At 43.4% G+C, this 22,024-nt stretch overlaps 1 protein-coding gene across 6 annotated transcripts in view; it reads left to right on the forward strand.

Moving 5' to 3' along the window:
• Positions 1-15,696, forward strand: part of LOC143279785 (mediator of RNA polymerase II transcription subunit 23-like) — a 58,608-nt gene extending 42,912 nt beyond the window's left edge. For all 6 annotated transcript variants that reach the window (XM_076583940.1, XM_076583942.1, XM_076583941.1 and 3 more), the window contains 9 exons: positions 1,733-1,829; positions 4,013-4,111; positions 5,342-5,482; positions 6,188-6,353; positions 7,585-7,657; positions 9,105-9,316; positions 10,158-10,278; positions 11,098-11,183; positions 14,632-15,696. In XM_076583940.1, coding sequence (XP_076440055.1) covers positions 1,733-1,829; positions 4,013-4,111; positions 5,342-5,482; positions 6,188-6,353; positions 7,585-7,657; positions 9,105-9,316; positions 10,158-10,278; positions 11,098-11,183; positions 14,632-14,917 — 1,281 coding nt within the window. In that variant the 3' untranslated portion in view covers positions 14,918-15,696. The remainder of the gene's footprint in view (positions 1-1,732; positions 1,830-4,012; positions 4,112-5,341; positions 5,483-6,187; positions 6,354-7,584; positions 7,658-9,104; positions 9,317-10,157; positions 10,279-11,097; positions 11,184-14,631) is intronic.
• The last annotated feature ends 6,328 nt before the right edge of the window (positions 15,697-22,024 follow it).

The raw sequence follows: 22,024 nt of genomic DNA on the forward strand, positions 1-22,024 counted from the left end.
TTGATGAAATGGATAGGAAGTCATTTAATTTTCACACACAAAAAATGATTTTTCATGTATAACAAACAAATCTGTATATGATGACCCATGTGTTTGTGTCTGTTCCCATCTGCAGATGTCCAAAATGAAAACTTCAATATAGGCATTTTCTTGGCAACTGCAAATCATAGACTGATACTAAAGAACAGTGATGTGGTGACAGTTATGACAAGAACTGCCAAGAAACTGAATGCCACTGGAGTGACTTGTGGGTCTCCTCCAATGTGTGGCCTAATGGTGATAACCTAATGTCAGTAGTTCAGTATTGATTGCTTGTATGAAGAACGTGACAGGGGATAGATGTGGTGTAGATGTGATAGGTGTGGTTGTACAGCATGATTTGGTGTGGGGACAGTGCCATTAAGAAAGCATGGAAATGGCAAAACCAGAAAAGAAGCTTAGAAATGTGTGCATGCTCATATCAGAATGGATGACACTGGCTGATGATGATGTGTTCTCCCTGTGGGAGAGCTGCTCAAATTCTGTGCAAAGAAATCAGCTGAATGGTGTGCAATACAGAACAATACAGTTCAGTACAGTAAAGTACAGTAGTGTAGAGTACAGTACAGCACAGCACAGTACAGTACAGTACAGTACAGTACAGTACAGTACAGTACAAAAATGCTACCAGAAGCATTCAGTCTGGTTAGCTGTTCCAGGAGATAACACCAAGAAATGCAAACTCCAGCTGAAATGGTTTCATTGCAGGTGTTTGACCTGACTGGTTGATGTGAAACCAAGACAGGGAGGTATTTGATCAGATTGATTGAGAGAAAACCAACATGTAGACAATGAAACGGAAGATTGACATTGTTGCATGTGTTAGAAAGAAGACCAATATATAGATAGTTAAACAACAGATTAATATTGTCACAGGTGTTTGATCTGATGATCAACATTGCTGCAGGTGTTATGATTGACATTGGAGGTGTTATGATTGACACTTTTGCGGGTGTTATGATTGGCATTGCATTGTATTGTTTTGTATAACTCTTTGTCACAACAGATTTTTCTGTGTGAAATTCAGGCTGTTCTCCCCAGGGAGAGCGCTCCGCTACTCTGAGAGTTGCACCCATTTTTTTTCATTTTTTCTTCCTGCAGTTAAGTTTTCCTGTCGAAGTTGATTTTTTTTACAGAATTTTGCCAGGGACAACCCTTTTGATGCTGTAGATTCTTTTACTTGCACTAAGTGCATGCTGTTCATGGGACCTCGGTTTAATGTCTCATCCGAATGACTAGTGGCTAGACCACAACTCAAGGAGTAGTGGAGTGGGAGAAAGTATTGGCGACTGTAGGATTCGAACCAGTGCACTCAAATTCTCTTGCTTCCTAGGCGGATGTGTGAGCACGAGGCCAACACTCCACATTGTAGACAATGAAATGGAAGGTTGACATTGTTGCAGGTGCTAAAAAAAAGACCAATATATAGACAGTTAAACAACAGATGAGCATAGTCACATGTGTCGATCTGATGATTGACATTGCAGGTGTTATGATTGACATTGCTGCGGGTGTTGTGATTGACACTGTTGCAGGTGTTATGATTGACATTGTTGCAGGTGTTATGACTGACACTGTTGGAGGTGATTGACATTGTTGCAGGTGTTATAACTGACATTGTTGCAGGTGTTATGACTGACACTGTTGCAAGTGATTGGCATTGTTGCAGGTGTTATGATTGGCATTGTTGCAGGTTTTTGATCTGATGATTCACCGCCTGCTGGAGCAGTTGTTGGTCAAGGTGCTGGATGGCATTCTGGAACAGCTAGGCTGTCTGTACAAGTTTCATGGTCTGTGTCACACCATCTCTCTCTTCACTCTTGGCTTTTCTGTGGCTGTCTGTACAAGTTTCATGGTCTGTGTCACACCGTCTCTCTTCACTCTTGGCTTTTCTGTGGCTGTCTGTACAAGTTTCATGGTCTGTGTCACACCATCTCTGTCTTCACTCTTGGCTTTTCTGTGGCTGTCTGTACAAGTTTCATGGTCTGTGTCACACCATCTCTCTCTTCACTCTTGGCTTTTCTGTGGCTGTCTGTACAAGTTTCATGGTCTGTGTCTCACCATCTCTCTCTTCACTCTTGGCTTTTCTGTGGCTGTCTGTACAAGTTTCATGGTCTGTGTCTCACTGTCTCTCTCTTCACTCTTGGCTTTTCTGTGGCTGTCTGTACAAGTTTCATGGTCTGTGTCACACCATCTCTCTCTTCACTATTGGCTTTTCTGTGGTTGTCTGTACAAGTTTCATGGTCTGTGTCACAGCATCTCTCTATTCACTCTTGGCTTTTCTGTGGCTGTCTGTACAAGTTTCATGGTCTGTGTCACACCATCTCTGTCTTCACTCTTGGCTTTTCTGTGGCTGTCTGTACAAGTTTCATGGTCTGTGTCACACCATCTCTCTCTTCACTCTTGGCTTTTCTGTGGCTGTTGGTACAAGTTTCATGGTCTGTGTCTCACTGTCTCTCTTCACTCTTGGCTTTTCTGTGGCTGTTGGTACAAGTTTCATGGTCTGTGTCACACCATCTCTCTCTTCACTCTTGGCTTTTCTGTGGCTGTTGGTACAAGTTTCATGGTCTGTGTCACACCATCTCTCTCTTCACTCTTGGCTTTTCTGTGGCTGTCTGTACAAGTTTCATGGTCTGTGTCACACCATCTCTCTCTTCACTCTTGGCTTTTCTGTGGCTGTCTGTACAAGTTTCATGGTCTGTGTCACACCATCTCTGTCTTCACTCTTGGCTTTTCTGTGGCTGTCTGTACAAGTTTCATGGTCTGTGTCTCACCATCTCTGTCTCCACTCTTGGCTTTTCTGTGGCTGTCTGTACAAGTTTCATGGTCTGTGTCACACCGTCTCTCTTCACTCTTGGCTTTTCTGTGGCTGTCTGTAAAAGTTTCATGGTCTGTGTCACACCATCTCTCTCTTCACTCTTGGCTTTTCTGTGGCTGTCTGTACAAGTTTCATGGTCTGTGTCACACCGTCTCTCTTCACTCTTGGCTTTTCTGTGGCTGTCTGTACAAGTTTCATGGTCTGTGTCTCACCATCTCTCTCTTCACTCTTGGCTTTTCTGTGGCTGTCTGTACAAGTTTCATGGTCTGTGTCTCACCATCTCTCTCTTCACTCTTGGCTTTTCTGTGGCTGTCTGTACAAGTTTCATGGTCTGTGTCACACCATCTCTCTCTTCACTCGCGGCATGGTTTATGTTGCACCATCTTTCTTTCTTCACTTTTGGCTGTTCTGTTTGGCTTTTTCCCCACCCTCTTCTCCACCTGTGTGCTTGCATGCTAATGTTATCGAATTGTGTTTTAAGTTATGGTTCAGGTGAAAGAGTGGTATTTATGTGTACAGATGTATAGATGTGAATACACAAGCACATATTCTGCAGTTAGTCAGTGTGAGTGTGGGTCTGTATGTGGGCCAGTGGGCATGTGAATGTATGAGTGCATGCTTAAACCTATATGACTTTTGAGAACTTAGTTTTGCATTATTTATTATAGATATATAAGTGTGCATGAGAGAGAGAGAGAGAGAGAGAGAGAGAGAGAACAGGTCAGATTTGTTGAAGATACCTTTCAGATACCATCTTACTGAAACAGAGAATCAGTGATGTTACGAGTGAAAATTGTGAATGTACATGATGGGTGTTGAAAATCAGTGATGTTAAGAGTGATAACTGTGAGTGTACACAATGGGTGTTGAAAATCAGCGATTTTATGAGTGATAACTGTGAGTGTACACAATGGGTGTTGAAAAGCAGCGATTTTATGAGTGATAACTATGAATGGACATGATGGGGGTGTTGTGCAAAACAGACTGTCCCATCACATGCAGAAGCAGAGGATCAGTGATTTTACGAGTGATAATCATGAATGCATGTGATGGGTATTGTGCCTCATCATCCCATCACCTTTTAACAGAAGCAGAGAATCAATAATGTTAAGAGTGATAACTATGAATGTACGTGATGGGTGTTGTTTTAAACAGATCACCCTATCACCTACCTCTACAACACGCTGTTCTACTATGAGAAAAGGCTGAGCTCAGTGCCCTTGGTGAAGAGACGACTCGTCAGTGCCATCATTGGTCAGTTTTAGGTTGTGTTCTTCTTTTGGTAGTGTTTCATGTGAAAATGATTGTTCTTTGTACTTTGTTTTGGGATGTGGAAGGATGCAAGAGAAATAACAATGTTTGTACAACACAATTGGTCATCTCATGTTAGAGAAAGAAGTACTGCCACGTGTGTAGTGCTGTGTATAATTATGAATGTGTGTGTGTGTGTGTATAGTATTATCTTTTTAAATGGAAGATTATTAAACTATAACGCAGTACACTACGTGACGCAGAACATGAAAACCCGGCTAAAGTTGCAGCCAGCTATTCTTAGCTATGTTCAAAAACATGTCATTATGATCAAAATAATTAAAATTGAGATTTTTTTAAATTTTTTTTTTACATACAAATTTCATATCTTTGAAGTCTTATCTTTGCTGTTGGACAGTATTTTAGCACAAAGCTGCTTGGAACTGTAGTATTCTTAATATTTTCAGGTGCATGCGCTGTTGTTACTGCTACACACATTCGTCACTTAAGTTGTAATGTTCAGTGTATTTGACTCTAGGCTTTTCTGAAATTAAGTCGGCTGATGATGTGGCAATACACTTAATGACTGCAGTTTGTAAACATTATTTTGATCTGGGATCTCAAGCCACAGTTCAAAAGATTCACCAGCATTACAGGAAATATTTTTTGCTCAAACACAAATGCGGCCTTTGTCTCTCATTTGAACATTCACTGTCGCTGTTGACAACTCTCTTGTGGCATGACATTACTTCTCCCCTGGCCATCCTTGACTTTGTATGAGTACAGAAAGAAAATATGAATTTTCCCATGTTTTTTAATATAGAAAATTTGTAGTTTACTTAATTCTGAATATTTTGACACCACACACATGTTCAAGATAATTCTTGTTCTAAAGTTACAGCTACAAGCAGGCAAATGTATGGGGTTTTTTTGTGAGCCGATATCTCAATTTGTTCTCTCAGGCACACCAACTTTGAAAAAAATTATAGAAAAAATCCCAACTGTGATTGATAGATCAAATCTGTTTTTTGAAAGTAAATCTGTGATTTTTTAAACTTTGTAGTAGTACATGAATATAAAACAATGATAAATTCAGACTTTAGCTAGGTTTCCTTGTGGTTCGTCACATATGCTATGACATTGATGCAGTGTCACAAATGGTTGTGTGGTTGCAGGTGCCTTCAATGACATGACATTGTTGCAGTGTTACAAACGGCCATTGTGTGGTTGCAGGTGCCTTCAAGGACATCCGGCCACCCAAGTGGTGCCTGTCTGAGGAGTACAAGAACTATCTGCAGCAGCCGGCAGACAGCGAGGTGCCATGGAAACCAGACCACGACTACTACATCCACATGGTGTCTCGGCTGGTCGACAGTATCCTGGCAGCTGGAATGCAACACACACACACACAAACATGAATACTCACATGCAGACTGCACACACACATGCGTGTGCGCACACTTGCGTGGAGGGTTTTGCAGATGAATGGATCTCTTCTCAGGAGTATGGTTTGGGTTGAGTTATGACAGATATGTCACCACAGGACAAGTGTTTGGTGGAGTGCACTAATAGTGGTGGAGATGTCAGAAAGTAATCTGATGGAATAGGTGAGGTAAGGCTGGGTAGCTGATACATTTTCTTTTGTTTTGGCTTTTAATTGGTTTGTGGTAGGTGAGGGGTAGGGAAGGGGTGTGTGTTGAGTGTGGGGAAGAAGATGGAGAAGAAGAAAAAAAAAAAAAGTATGGCAAAGCAATGGAACTGGAAAGTCTTGGAAAGGTTTACACTTGGATTCATGTTTGTGTGTTCTCCTTTTTCCTGCATAGGCAAAGAAAGAAACAGGATGGGCACAGCAGAGCATGATCTTGATGATGTGTATTTGAAAGGAAAAAATATTCAGTGTCTGAAAATCAGTCAGATCTGCAGAACAGGACAGGGAACTCAACAGGGTGTGTATTTTGAGTATCTTTGATTGGTGGATACGGATGCTTCTGTTCTACTTATCCACCTTCAGAGACAACGCTTGCAAGTGCTTAACAGAGTACCAAAACTTCCGCCATGAGTTCCTTAACAGTGTGCAAGCTATCAGTGGCAAGCAGCCTCCCCCGTTCCCTCACCGGGACTGGCGGTTCAACGAGTTTCCCAACGCGGCAGCCCATGCTCTGCACGCCACCTGTGTGGAACTGATGGCCCTACCTGTGCCAGGGCAGGTGGTGGGCTCCGCCCTCCTTGACGTCGTCTTGCGCAGGTTGGTGTAGAGAAGATGTGGGAGTTGTTGATGTCAGTGGACTTCACCACACAGTAGGCCAACTACTGGTAACTTTCTACTGGTAACTTTCTATAGACAAACCACTGGTAGCTTTCTACTGGTTGCTTTCTGTAGACAAACCACTTTTACTAGTTTTAGCTTTCTACAGACTGACCACTGGTATCTTTCTACAGGTAGCTTTTTATAAACAAACCACTGGAAGCTTTCTGTAGACAAAGCACTGGTAGCTTTCTACGGGTAGCTTTCTATAGACAAACCATTGGTAGCTTTCTATGGGTAGCTTTCTATAGACCAACCACTGGTAGCTTTCTATCTCTGTCTTTATTCTGTCCTGCTCAAGTTACAACACCACACCAAGTGATCTACAATGTAGAATCATGAAAATCCACGGCAAAACAACTTCATTATGCCTGTGAACGATCCTCAGTTCATCAAAGGAGTCCTACTGCCAGTACATGCCATCATGCAGTGGATGTTTTGATTTTCAAGGACAGTTCACAGTGATTACAGTTGGTTGTGGGAGAGGGGATGGGGCAGGTGGGGGTGGTGGTAAAAAGGAGGCAGCACTTAGGGAGGGAGGGAGATAGTGTTATGATTGAGGTTTTCCCTCCTGTTCAAATTCTGGAGCCAGTATTTGTACACAGCTGTCTCGGCTTCCTGAAATTGCTGAACTGGTAGTAATTCTTTATCATGTGTTGTGTGTTGGGGGAAATAATAAAGACTACGGTTAGTGCGTGTATGCATGTGTTTATGCTTATGTCCCAGTTGGTACAAACTGGTACAGTTATTGATTTGTTGATGAGTAGGTGTTTTATACACATTGTTGTGTTAAGTGCATACATGGGTGCTTGAGTATAGGAATATTTATGGAACTAGCATCACATAGGTCTTTACTTCTTAATAAAGTATTTGGTCTTTGTACTTTTTTTTAAAATTTTTATTTTTTTAACACAGAAAATATTACGGGTGTAAAACTGTCTATACAAAAGATGAAATTATTTTCAGATACATGTTCATTGCAGAATCAATGTCAAGTTTTACTTCAGATATGTAACGAACAGTTCTGGCTTCTCTCTACAAAAAATTATGGAGCATACAGCACCATTCACACTTGCTTGTTGAGCAGATTCAAGATACAGGCGAACAAAAAAAAAAAAAAAAAAGAGAGAGAGAGAGAGGAAAAAAATCATGACAGTTTTGTTTGTTACAGCTCCTCCCAGGTGCCCCATGACAAACTGATGGACTGGATGAATGCTGTTGGTCTGATCCTGACAGCTCTGCCTGTGAGTGAACGTTGTGATACCAAGTAGTTCATCTTTAGTTGTTGTTTTTGACTCACTTGTGTAAACAAAGTGAGTCTATGTTTTAACCCGGTGTTCGGTTGTCTGTGTGTGTGTGTGTGTGTGTCTGTGTGTCCGTGGTAAACTTTAACATTGACATTTTCTCTGCAAATACTTTGTCAGTTGACACCAAATTAGGTATAAAAATAGGGAAAATTCAGTTATTTCCAGTCATCTTGTTTAAAACAATATTGCACCTCTGGGATGGGCATGTGGAGCAGCAATTGACACAGAAAAAAAAGCATTTATGGAAAAATAAAGAACAACACAGTAACACTCAGATATACGCTGGTGAGGGATAGTGAAATTAATATTTTATCAGCACATGTGGAACAGCAGTCTGTCATGCAGAAAAACATCATTTACTGAAAAGTAACACACACACACAAAACCCACAGTAACAATTAGATATACACTAGTATGATAGAGAAAAGAGAAAATGTATTTTATCAGCAAATATGGAATAGCAGTTTACATGCAGAAAAAAAAAATTGAAAAAGAGAAGAAATACAGCAACATCACAATCGGACGAACACTGGTGGAAAGACTGAAGAGATATTGTATTTATCAACACACATAGAGCAGCAATTGACATATGGAAAAAAGCATGACAGGAAGAAGAAGAAAAAAATGCAGTAACATTCAGACATTCACTAGTGGGGGAGAGAGAGAGAGGAATTATATTTTGCAGCACATATGGAGCAGTAATTGAAATGCAGAAAAAAGGTATGATTGGGAAAAAACAACACCACTGAGACATACACTGCTATCACTGGCGATGCCTTGTGCTCCACAAGAGTCCTATGTATATCTTAGCCAGTGTCACGTGAAACTGTTGACTTTGTACAACACTTAGTCTTAAATTTGTACATTGTAAAGTGCGGTGAGCCCCATCTGAGATGGGGATACTGTGTTATGTAAACCTGCATTTTATTATTATTATAAAAAAATGGTAATGCTGAGGCATACACTGCTATGACATGCCATGCCTTAAGCTCCATAGGAGTCCTAAAAACGGTAACACAGCGACATACACTGCTGTCACTGATGATGCCTTACTCTCCACAGGAGTCCTAAAAATGGTAACGCAGAGACATACACTGCTATGACTGGCCATGCCCTATGCCCCACAGGAGTCCTAAAAATGGTAACACAGAGACATACACTGCTATGACTGGTGATGCCTTATGCTTCACAGGAGTCCTAAAAATGGTAACACAGAGAAATACACTGCTATGACTGGCCATGCCTTACTCTCCACAGGAGTCCTAAAAATGGTAACACAGAGACATACACTGCTATGACTGGTGCCTTGAGCTCTACAGGAGTCCTAAAAATGGTAACACAGAGACATACACTGCTATCACGGGCCATGCCCTATGCCCCACAGGAGTCCTACTGGGTGGTGCTGAATGACCGAATCCTGTCGACGATGAACAGCCCGGTGCTGACGGCCCCCACGCCAGACATGAACCCGTTCCGAATGTTTGGGTTCAGCTCGTGCCACTCCATGCTGGCTCTGACAGACACCTCCCAGCTCCTGGGGTTGTGCCATGCTGTCTGGCATCACGCCGGCATCGGACAGCTCAGTCACCTGCCACAGTGAGTGTGTGTGTGTTGGGGGGAGGTTGGGGGGGGGGGGGGGGGGAGGATGTGAGGGTTGTGTTTAGAATCCTCTTTGCTTGTGAAATACACTTGCAGGTGGGGAAAATAAAAAATGCTGTGTGTGGCGACACTCTCCTCAGGGAGAGCAGCCGGAATTTCACACAGAGGAATCTGTTGTGATAAAAAAGTAAGACAATACAAAACAGTTCAAGAGATGACTGGGTGTGTATATTGCATGTGAATGAAGAGAGGTTAGGTGCATGTGTGTGTGAAGGGGAGTCAGAAAAAAGAGGGGTGGTGGGGTTGAGAGTGAATCTTTTAGAGAAAGGTGGAGGGCAGAGTTGAGAGGGAATCAGGAGTGTGAGGAAGAATGTGTGTGTGTGCGTGGCTGCCTGTGCTTGTGACAATGTGTGAAGGGTGCTGTAAGAGAATGCATAGTAATACATTAGGTGTTAACAAGGGCAGAGTTCATGCGGTTGGGAATGGATGTAGAAGAGTGCTGTGTGTGTGTGTGAAGAAGTCTATGTGGAGGATGAATGAAAGGATGCAAGGTGCATGTGAAGAAAATCTTCAGGCAGCTGGTTTGTGTTCAGTTTGCAGTGGAAAATAATTAGGCTGTCGATAATCATTTTGCTATGATGCAAATGCACCTTACAAATGGACACATACAACCAGACTTTTATGATATGTGTAGTGAACATACAGCCAGACTTATTATTTGGAAGTCAGGAAGTTTTATAGATCAGGAAATTGCCTAGTCTGTGCTCTGTGGACTGGAATTGGTATTCAGTTCACACAAGTTCATCATCATTTTTTGTTTGTTGTCTTTCCCCTCCAGGTTCGTCAGGGAGCAGTTGCGGCCTGTGATGAAAACGGAAGAGCAGTTACTGTTTCTGTGCCATCTGATTGGTCCATTCCTTCAACGCTTCCACCTGGAGCGCACACGGTGCCTCATGGAGGTATGAATTGATGCTGTTGAAAGTAATGTTTGTAGTGAGAGAGAAAGAGAGAGAGAGAGAGTGTGTGTGTGTGTGTGTGCGTGTGTTTGAGATGGTCTTGTGAAGAAAAATAATTGATTGTAGTTGATTCTGTTTTTAATTTGGGATCGAGTAGGTAACCTCCTCTTTGCCCCCCTGACTAGCGCCCTCTTTTTCTGGTAGCCATCATGACTCCTGTTTCTGTGCGCTTCATACGGCTAACAGTGAATATGTTACAACATAATTTTAGATAGAAAATTTCCTTTTAGTTGCATGTTTTTCTTGCATTCACATCAAGTCCTCAGTTTGTTGGGCACAAGAGGGATGGAATGTTCTCTTTGAAGGTCAAGGACTTTGGCTCTTTTTTTTTTCTTTTAGAATGCTGGATGTTGCTTCTGTAAGGTCCAATGATTTCTGACAAGAAGAAGAGATAATACCTCTCAGGTGTTGGACGAAAATCTGTGCTCACTCAGTCAGATTAATTGATGTTTTTAGTGGGTTTTCTATGCAGACAATAAGCCTATTCATGCTCTCGGAGTCGATGTTTTCAAATGAATCGCTGCACCTATATTCCACACAGATGTTTACTTCTTGTTTAGAGCTGATTTATGGTCACGTCCAGTGTTAAAAAAAAAAAAAATAAAAAGATTTATAGAAATGACACGCCATCAGACCATAGCAGCCACCACCCACCACCCATCAGGCTGAAGTAGACCTCTGTAGTAGTGCCTTTTTTCTTTGTCAAAAGTCTTGTTAAAAAAAAAAAAAGACACAAAGTTTGGAATGACTTGTGTGTTGCAGCTGACGGTGGAGCTGTATGAGATCCTTGTGAAGGTGGACAAACACTGTGAACACATGAAGTACATCGACCCCATCTGTGACTACCTGTATCCTTTGGCAAAATGCACAGTTTTTGTATTGGCAATATGATGGAGAGAGAGAGAGAGAGAGTGGATGAGAAAGAAAGTATGAGTGAAGACTGGCATTTATAGGAGCACTGTTTGGGAGATGAACTGCTGGAAGGTTGAGAGTTGAAATACAGTGTTGGAAATGAACCTCTGTAGTCTGCTGGGAATAGACTACTGCAGTATGATAGGGGTGGTATGGGAGGTGGTAAAGGGTTTACTGCAGCCTTATAGTGATAGGGAGCAAGACTACTGTTACCTGGTGTGGGGAGGGAAGACTTGTTACCTATGTGGGAGGGGGGAAGGGAAGACTTGTTACCTGATGTGGGAAGGGGGGGAAGGAGACTCAACTGGGAGGGAAGATGTTACCTGATGTGGGAGGAGGGGGGACTTGTTACCTGATGTGGGAGGGGTAGGAGACTTGTTACCTGATGTGGGAGGGGGGGAAGACTTGTTACTTGATGTGGGAGGGGGAGGAGATTTGTTACCTGATGTGGGAGGGGGAAGAGATTTGTCATCTGATGTGGGAGGGGGAGGAGACTTGTCACCTGATGTGGGGGGAGGGGGAGGAGACTTGTCACCTGATGTGGGAGGGGGAGGAGACTTGTCACCTGATGTGGGGGGAGGGGGAGGAGACTTGTCACCTGATGGGGGAGGGGGAGGAGACTTGTCATCTGATGTGGGGGGAGGGGGATGAGACTTGTCATCTGATGTGGGGGGAGGGGGAGGAGACTTGTCACCTGATGTGGGAGGGGGAGGAGACTTGTCATCTGATTTGGGGGGAGGGGGAGGAGACTTGTCACCTGATATGGGAGGGGGAGGAGACTTGTCACCTGATGTGGGGGGAGGGGGAGGAGACTTGTCACCTGATGTGGGAGGAGGGGGGGACTTTTTACCTGATGTGGGAGTGGGTAGGGAGACTCTACTGTTACCTGATTTGGGAGGAGGGGGGACTTGTTACCTGATGTGGGAAGGGGAGGAGACTTTTTACCTAGGACTTGTTACCTGATATGGGAGGGGGAGGAGACATTTCCTGATGTGGGAGTGGGGAAGACTTGTTACCTGATGTGGGAGGGGGAGGAGACTTGTTACCTGATGTGGGAGGGGGAGGAGACTTGTTACCTGGGACTTGTTATCTGATGTGGGAGGGGGAGGAGACTTGTTACCTGGGACTTGTTACCTGATGTGGGAGTGAGAGGAGACTTGTCACCTGATGTGGGAGGGGGAGGAGACTTGTTACCTGGGACTTGTTATCTGATGTGGGAGGGGGAGGAGACTTGTTACCTGGGACTTGTTACCTGATGTGGGAGGGGGAGGAGACTTGTCACCTGATGTGGGAGTGGGGAAGACTTGTTACCTGATGTGGGAGGAGGGGGGGACTTGTTACCTGGGACTTATCTGATGTGGGAGGGGGAGGAGACTTGTTACCTGATGTGGGAGGGGGAGGAGACTTGTTACCTGATGTGGGAAGGGGAGGAGACTTGTTACCTGATGTGGGAGGGGGAGGAGACTTGTTACCTGGGACTTGTTACCTGATGTTGGAGGGGGAGGAGACTTGTTACCTGATGTGTGAAGGGGAGGAGACTTGTTACCTGGGACTTGTTACCTGATGTTGGAGGGGGAGGAGACTTGTTACCTGATGTGGGAAGGGGAGGAGACTTGTTACCTAATGTTGGAGGGGGAGGAGACTTGTTACCTGATGTGGAAGGGGGGGTGGGGAAGACTTGTTACTTGATGTGGGAGGTGGGAGGGGGAAGGGAGGGAAGAAGTTACCTGATGTGGGGGGAGTGGGAGGAGACTTGTTACCTGATATGGGAGGAGGGGGAGGAGACTTGTAACCTGATCTGGGGGGAGGGGGAGGAGACGTCACCTGATGTGGGAGGAGGGGGGACTTGTTACCTGATGTGGGAAGGGGAGGAGACTTGTTACCTGGGACTTGTTACCTGATGTTGGAGGGGGAGGAGACTTGTTATCTGATGTTGGAGGGGGAGGAGACTTGTTACCTGATGTGGAAGGGGGGGTGGGGAAGACTTGTTACTTGATGTGGGAGGGGGAAGGGAGGGAAGAAGTTACCTGATGTGGGAGGGGGAAGGGAGGGAAGAAGTTACCTGATGTGGGGGGAGGGGGAGGAGACTTGTTACCTGATATGGGAGGAGGGGGAGGAGACTTGTAACCTGATCTGGGGGGAGGGGGAGGAGACGTCACCTGATGTGGGAGGAGGGGGGACTTGTTACCTGATGTGGGAAGGGGAGGAGACTTGTTACCTGGGACTTGTTACCCGATGTTGGAGGGGGAGGAGACTTGTTATCTGATGTTGGAGGGGGAGGAGACTTCTTACCTGATGTGGAAGTGGGGTGGGGAAGACTTGTTACCTGATATGGGAGGGGGAAGGGAGGGAAGACTTGTTACCTGATGTGGGAGGGGGAGGAAACTTGTTACCTGATGTGGGAGGGGGAGGAAACTTGTTACCTGATGTGGGATGGGGAGGGGGAGGAGACTTGTTACCTGATGTGGGAGAGAAGACTTGTTACCTGATGTGGGAGGGGGGAAGACTTGTTACCTGATGTGGGAGGGGGAGGGAAGACTTGTTACCTGATGTGGGAGGGGGGAGGGAAGACGTTACCTGATGTGGGGGGTGGGGTGGGGCGGAAGACTTGTTACCTGATGTGGGAGGGGGAAGGGAGGGAAGAAGTTACCTGATGTGGGAAGGGGGAGGGAAGACTTGTTACCTGATGTGGGAGGGGGGGAGGGAAGATGTTACCTGATGTGGGAGGGGGGAGGGAAGAAGTTACCTGATGTGGGAGGGGGGAAGACTTGTTACCTGATGTGGGAGGGGGGAGGGAAGACGTTACCTGATGTGGGGGGGGGGGAGGGAAGATGTTACCTTATGTTGGAGGGGGTTGGGGGGGAGACTTGTTACCTGATCTGGGAGGGGGGGAGACTTGTTACCTGATGTGGGAGGGGTGGGGTGACAACTGTTACCTGATGTGGGTTGGGTGGGGTGATTACTGTTACCTGATGTGGGAGGGACAGCAATAAAAGGGGATGTGGAAAGACTTCTTCCTCCCCATCCAGGTTCCCCCTTCAATCAGACAGCAGTATCCTACCCTAATACTGTAGCCTGACAGGAGGACCATTGCAGTCTGAAAAGGGGGGGTGGAGGTAGACTTCAGAAGTCCAGGCTGAATATTTCACATCTGTCAGTGTGAACTGCTGCTGTGTCCTAATAGAGGACGCTCAATTAACTAGCAAAAATACTGAGCTTAGATTTTTAAGAACATAACGACAATTCGGTATTCCAGCCAGCTGTGGAACAGCTGTACAGTAACAGTGAAGGGCTTATGCGAAAGCCTTTACCTCAAGCATTTTTATAACATACACGCAGACAATTTTGACAACTTTTAACATTTGATCCTTGACCACCTCTTAGCTACCACATCAAGTACATGTTTGTTGGGGATGGCGTCAAGAATGAAGCGGAGAAACTCATCTGCAATCTCCGGCCATCGCTCAAACTGAGGCTTCGCTTCATCTCCCACATCAATGTGGATGAGATGCCAGAACAGCAGCAACAACAACAGCAGCAGCAGCAGCAGCAACAGCAGCAGCAGCAGCAGCAGCAACAGCAGCAGCAGCAGCAGCAACAACAACAACAGCAGCAGCAGCAACAACAGCAACAGCAGCAGCAGCAGCAGCAGCCACAACAACAGCGGTGATTTCATGCAGCTGATTCATTTTGTGCTGTGGTGTGTGACAGTCTTCAGTGGTCACTGATATCAGTGATAAGCATTGTTTTCTTTGTGACTGAAATGCAGTGATGAAAAGCATGAGTGAAGGTGTTTGTTTCTCGTTTTTTTTTCTGTCATCCATCTTCCTCAGCAATAGAAGAGGTTGTGAAGTGAACCTCTTTGTTCAGTTTTGATGTCATGGAGTTTAATGATCTGGTGTAATGTGGGGTTAGTGAAATAAAACAGAAGTGTACACATTTATATTATTTGGGACAATATCATTTTTAGTCAATTCCATTTTATATTCGGTCAGAACTTCCATAATTTTACTCAAATCTGACCCCTGTGGCTTACGGGTTGTATGCGCCCATCAATGTCTGAAAAATAAATTCTGACTGCCATGTGGGGCCACCTGACACAACAAACTCAATAATGACAACATCGTTGATCACAACAATGCTCACGATTGCGCTGAACATCAACACTTCAGTCTTACACTGTTCAATTCGACATGGTTCAATTTGATCGCAGTTGCCCATAGGCCATGGAAAAAGAGCAGTTTCTGAGTTCAGGATAAATCTGTTGTGCAAAAGTAGAGAAATTGAAGTGAACCGATTGTTTTTCAAAAGCCGAAGGCAAAGCAAAATGGCGAACAGGACTGAAAAGCTGGGCTGGCAGACTGGATTCTGATTGAACAAGTTAATGAAGTGGGGCTTTACAACAGTGTACATTCAGCTGAAGGCGGTAAAGTTGTATTAAAAAAACAACAACCCAGCAGAAAACAGCAGACAAATGGAGTTACAGAGCCCAGTCAACGAGCAGATGAAAACAAGTCGGATTCTGATCGTTTTTCGAAGATTATGTCACGACTGTAAATAACATCTGCTGTCAGCAGAGACAAAATGGAGGACTTTCACTGTAGAGCAGATGCGCCTTACCAGATGTGTGCACCTTACAGAGTTCAAAATGACTTTTTACTTAAAATTCAAGGGGTGCGCCTTTTGCACTGTGGCGCCATGTAGGCCAAAAATTATGGTAGGTGGTTTTGTACAACCAATTTGTGGAGCGATGGCCTAGAGGTAACGCATCCGCCTAGGAAACGAGAGAATTTGAGCGCGCTAGTTCGAATCACGGCTCAGCCGCCGATATTTTCTCCCCCTCCACTAGACCTTGAGTATTGGTCTGGACACTAGTCATTCAGATGAGACGATAAACTGAGGTCACGTGTGCAGCATGTACTTAGCGCACGAAGGGTTGTTCCTGGCAAAATTCTGTAGAAAAATCCACTTTGATAGGAAACAAATAAAACTGCACGCAGGAAAAAAACCCCAAAAAATGGGTGACGCTGTAGTGTAGCGACACGCTCTCCCTGGGGAGACAAGTTGATTTACACATTTTCTTGCACACAAAGCTGGTTTGCCTTAAGTTGATTTACACATTTTCTTGCACACAAAGCTGGTTTGCCTTAAGTTGATTTACACATTTTCTTGCACACAAAGCTGGTTTGCCTTAAGTTCTTGCACACAAAGCTGGTTTGCCTTAAGTCTGGGGGAAGAGAAAATGAAAAAACTGAAAACTCATCGGATCAGTTACAAGCAAGGCACACTTGCTAATTGTTCTTTTAGGAGGGAGAAAGAAATAGTAGAGACATGCAAAAACACATAGTGGGACAGAAAAATGGAAAGATGCAGAATCCTGATCACAGACACAAGTGGACATTGACAGACACACACACAATGACAGAAAAATTGGCATGGAGACACAAGTACACAGCCATTTTTTTTCTTTTTTTTTTTTTAATCCATTTGTATCGGGACATGTATGGCCTCCATGGACAGCTGAACTAAAAGCAGCTGTAAACATTGTAGTACCTTTTTGTTGCAGTAGATTTTTTCTGTGTGAAATTCGGGTTCCCTATCATTTTCATGTCAGTGTTGTTTTTTTTCTACACAACTTTGCAAAGGGACAACCCTTTTCTTGCTGTTGGTTATTTCATATGCGCTAAGTGCATGCCAAAGTTTCTGAATGACTAGCATCCAGACCAACACTCAAGGTCTAGTTGAGGGGGATAAAATACTGGTGAGTGTGGGATTTGATCCTGTTTGCTCAGATTTTCTCACTTCCTAGGAGAACTGATGACCACTAGGCCACCACCCTATTACTCTGTACATTTCTCAGACAATATTGTGCTCCCATACACACAGACATGCAGACTAATTCTATGTGCAGACAGTACTTTCAGTACACAGGCTCTTCTACTCTGGTATCCTAGTCACCTTACACTTTACCCTGACAGTCTACTATCTGTCTGATGAAGCTTGCATTGCTTGTTTTTCTCATCTGCTTCATTGTCTTTTCTTTACTGTCTGTCTGATAGCTTGCTTCATTTTCTTGTCTATGCTTCATTGTATTTTCTTTTCACTATGCTTTGTTATGGTGAGAATTTCTACACAATATGTGCTTCACACTATAAAGAATGAATATGTACAATACTTTTATAAGAGAAGGTGAGAGGATTCAAGTTTGCTTTAGGGTGGATTCACTCTAAAGTCTTCAACATCCTGTGTGTACTTGACATTCACATGTTTTTGGGGTTATCTCCCATCTTCTCACAGCTTTTAATAAGTTCTAGGGGGTTACCAGTGACAGTGTTTTGTATTTGTGTGTACATAATTTTTGGTTCATGAAATACGCTTGATGCTGAGAGTGGAAGGTTGCATCATTTTCATCCTTTGAATGATGTTTATGAAGAAATGAGTACTTTTCCGGAATACATCCAAGATGTGTTTTTATTTCAGTCCTCAATTGTGGACAGGTGACAATGTACCTTTTCCAAGTGAAGTAGGATGAGAAACTGTGAGATAGGCCACCAGTGTTTGTTGCTGAATGGAAAGTGTTTGTCTACCTACCAGAGGAACAAAATGTTACCATTGGACAGCAGGTGCTTATCTACCATAATTGTTCCGTCTGGTGTTGTGACCTGATCTAGTGTCAGATTTTTGAGTTTGTTTTGAATGTATGATAACTGATGGTTCATGTCAGATTTTGTTCATTTTAAAACGTTAATAAAACTGATGTGTTTTTATAATTTGCATGTGTATGTGTTAAGAAGATGTGGTCATGGTTCCATTTTTGAGTCTGAAGCCAACCGGAGGGAAAAACAATCACTTCTGAATAACAGTCAGTGATTTCATAGGATTTCATAGAAAAAGAAGGGGCAAGTGTGTTAAATGTAAATGGTTCAGGTGAACTTCAAAATATCAGATAAAACATTTCTCTCCCAAGGGAAAATCAGGAACTAAACAGGAAATAAATCCTTCAGAAGAAATTTTCCAGACACTGGTAGATTCATGGTTGGAAACAAACAAGGAAACATCATGGGGGAAAAACTAGTCTCTGGATACAATTCATACATGAAAATAGATCTGACAAAATCAGAAATTTGTAAAGAATTATAGTTGATTCCTTGGTCCAACTCCAAGAAAATTATCTTTAATAAAAGCCTAAAGAATAGTCAAAAGAAACTTGACATGTCAAGATGGAAAACTTGAACAATACAGAAGGAAAAACAAGTTGAAAATTTTACCCCTAAAACGAAAAAAAGATTTACATTATAATGATTATGTAAAGAAAGTTTTTAGGAAAACTCCTTTTTGGGTACAAGGGAAAGTGTTTTACATGAAAGGTTAAAAAACAAAAACAAAACATTTGATCACATGACATCTACTCAAGTAAATCCAAATAAAAGATTTCTTTTAATCCCCCCCCCCCCAACATATTTGTTGCCAATAGTGACATACTAAAATCCATTTCTTTTAAATAATTATGGTTAAGTTTGAATTTAATTTTGACCTTCAAAACTGAAGAAAATTATCACAAGCAATAAGTCATATATTGTATCCAGTATTTATTTTTACGTATTGTTTTAAGGAAACATGAAACAGAGATGACTTCCAAGTTAGCAACTTATTCGTTAGGACATTTATATGTGTTGGATCTCTCCAGTGCTAGGGAAAGTGTCTTTATGGTCACTGCACACTTTCAAACTACCAATCCCTGAAAGTGGCATGCTGTCCAGTTCCCTTCAAGCCCAAGGGGCTTGATAGGTTCATTGAAGTGGACGATTGACTTGCCTCACAAATGCTTTGATCATACCCCAGCATTACAAGAAATTGAAATATGACTACTCAGTACCTAGCCCACCTGTTGACAACCAATACTTCCCCCTAGAAACGCTGCAAAAACAGTCAGGACTTTCCTCTGAAATGTCTGAATAGCCAAACCGTTCACATGACTTCACCCAGGAATTTTGCCCTGGAGTTCCAGAAGAACAGCCCCTCTTCAGACAGCCTGAGCCAGCACTTCCCCCCACCCCCTCTCCCCTGGAATGCTAGAAGACCAGAAGAACAAACCACACTTCCCCCCTTGGAATCCAAGAACAGACAAGACTTCAGACAGTAAGACTCATCCCTTATTAAAAAACAAAAACAAAACACTCAACCATCACCAAAGCCTGGAACAACTTGACCTCAAGGGCGCAAGTCCACAAGCTCAAATCTGCTGACTACGTTTGGAATACATGGACGTTTAACATTACAACTCCCTTGGGTTAGACCTCACCCGGAGTGGATGAATAACCACACAGTATTTCATCAGAACTTCAACCCCGCAAAGGGACAAGGACTTGCCTTGCCCACCCACGGATGAAATTCACTACACGCGCTGATTCAGTTTTAAGGTATCACACACCCACAGAATAGACGTAAGGATGTTCACAAACTACCATCTGCCACGGTACAACCTGACTTCCGCTTTTGACGACCCACTTAAAGAATATCAGCTAGACGAAGAAAAACCCATTAACTTTAAAGCGAAGATTTGATTGTCGTTTAACTTTTACTGCCTCATTTCTTAAGGGAGTTTTCCTTTCAGTCATTTGAGTTCCTTCTCTTGAAGAGCAAAAACAGTTTTGAAACAAGTATTCCGATAAAAACGACCATTCGAAATGGAAGCAAAAACTGATGTTCCCAATGGGCTGTCTATGACATACACACCCTCGCTCTTCTCTCTCAGCTTTCCAGCTGATAGAATTCAAGCCTTTTTAGTTTAAAAACAAATAATACAGCATTGTCAAATCTTCAGTATAACCGGCAGTTCTTGTTTTCCTACCAGACCTAATTTACCCTTCTGTTCAGAGGTCAGTTTATTTAAGAGGCAGACACATAAAAAGTTCAGGGAACTGTTCATAATTTCAGGAGAAAAGAAATATCAGAAGGGTAGGAAGATTGAAGAAAAAAGAAAGATGGAAAGAAGGCGTGGCGAAATGCATCTCTTACTAGAAAAGATCTGGAGAAAGAACATGTTTTGAAGATGGAATAAAAACATGTACTGTCCTGCACAGAAGCTGTGGCGAAAGCATCTCTTCTGAGAAAAGACATGGAGAAAGAACATGTTTTTATTAGGAAATAAAAATGTATACTGTCCAGCAAAAGAAAGTATGGCGAGAGCACCACTTACGAGAAGAGAGGAAAAGAACATGGTTTTCATGAGAAAATAAAAGTGACTGTCCATAACAAGCCATTATTTACCTTTTCTGACCACCAAGAAATAACTATACCCGCAGAAAAAAAAAAAAATTGTACAGCATCTTGATTGATACCGGGCGTTACAGCATAAAATGTTGTTTTTTGTTGTTGTTTTTTTTACACGTACCTGCAGATTGAAACGACGACAGGAGAAATCCTAAAGCTGCGTTGAATGTCAAATGTCTTGTTGCTGGCTAAAGGCCCACTGGTCCACAGGCACTGTACTGTAAAGACATCTGATTGTTTGATGCACTGGACCTATAAAAAAGTAACATTCAAGCTTTTGGAGATTACAGGGAATCTTAAGGACATTAACAAAAAAAAAATTTCTTATTAAACACAGCATGAGTATGCGCACACACACATGCATGCACACACACACACACACACACACACACACACGCACGCTGATGATAAAAAGACAGTGTAATCAAACGATCAGGTCGTTCATTGATTTAGCGTCCTTACACTGACAGAGTGATATTAGACGGACAGGTGTTTGTTGTTGCTGGGTTTCAGCCCCAAAGTCATGTTTTTTCTGTGCTTGGGTCTTGGGATTAAACCGATCAAGACCAAACAATACATTTGCCTGGACCTCACAACCACCCTGCAATTTTCTTCAATGACACACACACACATACACACACACACACATTTGTTATCACCGCACGCCTGGATATGCACCACTGCACCTCACCGCTTCTGCCTCCAGATGGAATCTGAACTATGCTTTTTGATGGCTGGTCACAGCTGACCGACATTCAGCTGAAAAAGAAAAAAAATCATGGTTGGATCAAAGAAAAAGAAAGAAAGAAAGAAAGAAAATAAAACCTCCGAGGGGAAAAATGGGGCGCAGGATTAAAAAGAAAAAAAAATCATCAGAGAAAACATAAAACTCAATTACTTTTCTTTCCCACCAACTCACACCTCCCATTCTTCCCTGAGCCGTCCATCACAACCTCCACCTCTTCACACACACACACACACACACACATACACACACACCTTGTCATTAATGGTAAGGCTGGCTTTTGTAAAAGCGCCAAGTGGAAACTGACCTGGATTCGAAGTAATAACATCGCACGCAAATGGCACGCACGCAATGCACCAAAACACGGGCAGAACACCACCATCCCCCCCCCCCTCCAGTCCCACTCCCTTACATACAAACACTGCCCCTCGACCTGCCCCCGCCCCGCCCCCTACAACCCCTTCCCTCCGCTCCCCCCTCCCCTGCCACACACACACACACACACACACACGTCTGTAAGAAAAACCAGCACATCGTTATTCTTCGCGCAAATTTCTCCCAGATGGGGGTGGCACACGATGCTCTCATCTGGACTGTAATGTGCTGAACGAAAATCGGGTGGGAGGGTGGAGGGTACGCTACAGGGCGAGAGGGGTAGCGAGTGGAAAGAGCTGAGTTTAACGATCCATTGACTTGCGTCGCCCCAGTGGTCAAGCTGTTCACTACTGGGAGCTTGGTGCTGTCACGTTTCATCGTGGG

Source organism: Babylonia areolata, chromosome 3 (assembly GCF_041734735.1).
Source record: "Babylonia areolata isolate BAREFJ2019XMU chromosome 3, ASM4173473v1, whole genome shotgun sequence".
Taxonomy (NCBI): domain Eukaryota; kingdom Metazoa; phylum Mollusca; class Gastropoda; order Neogastropoda; family Buccinidae; genus Babylonia; species Babylonia areolata.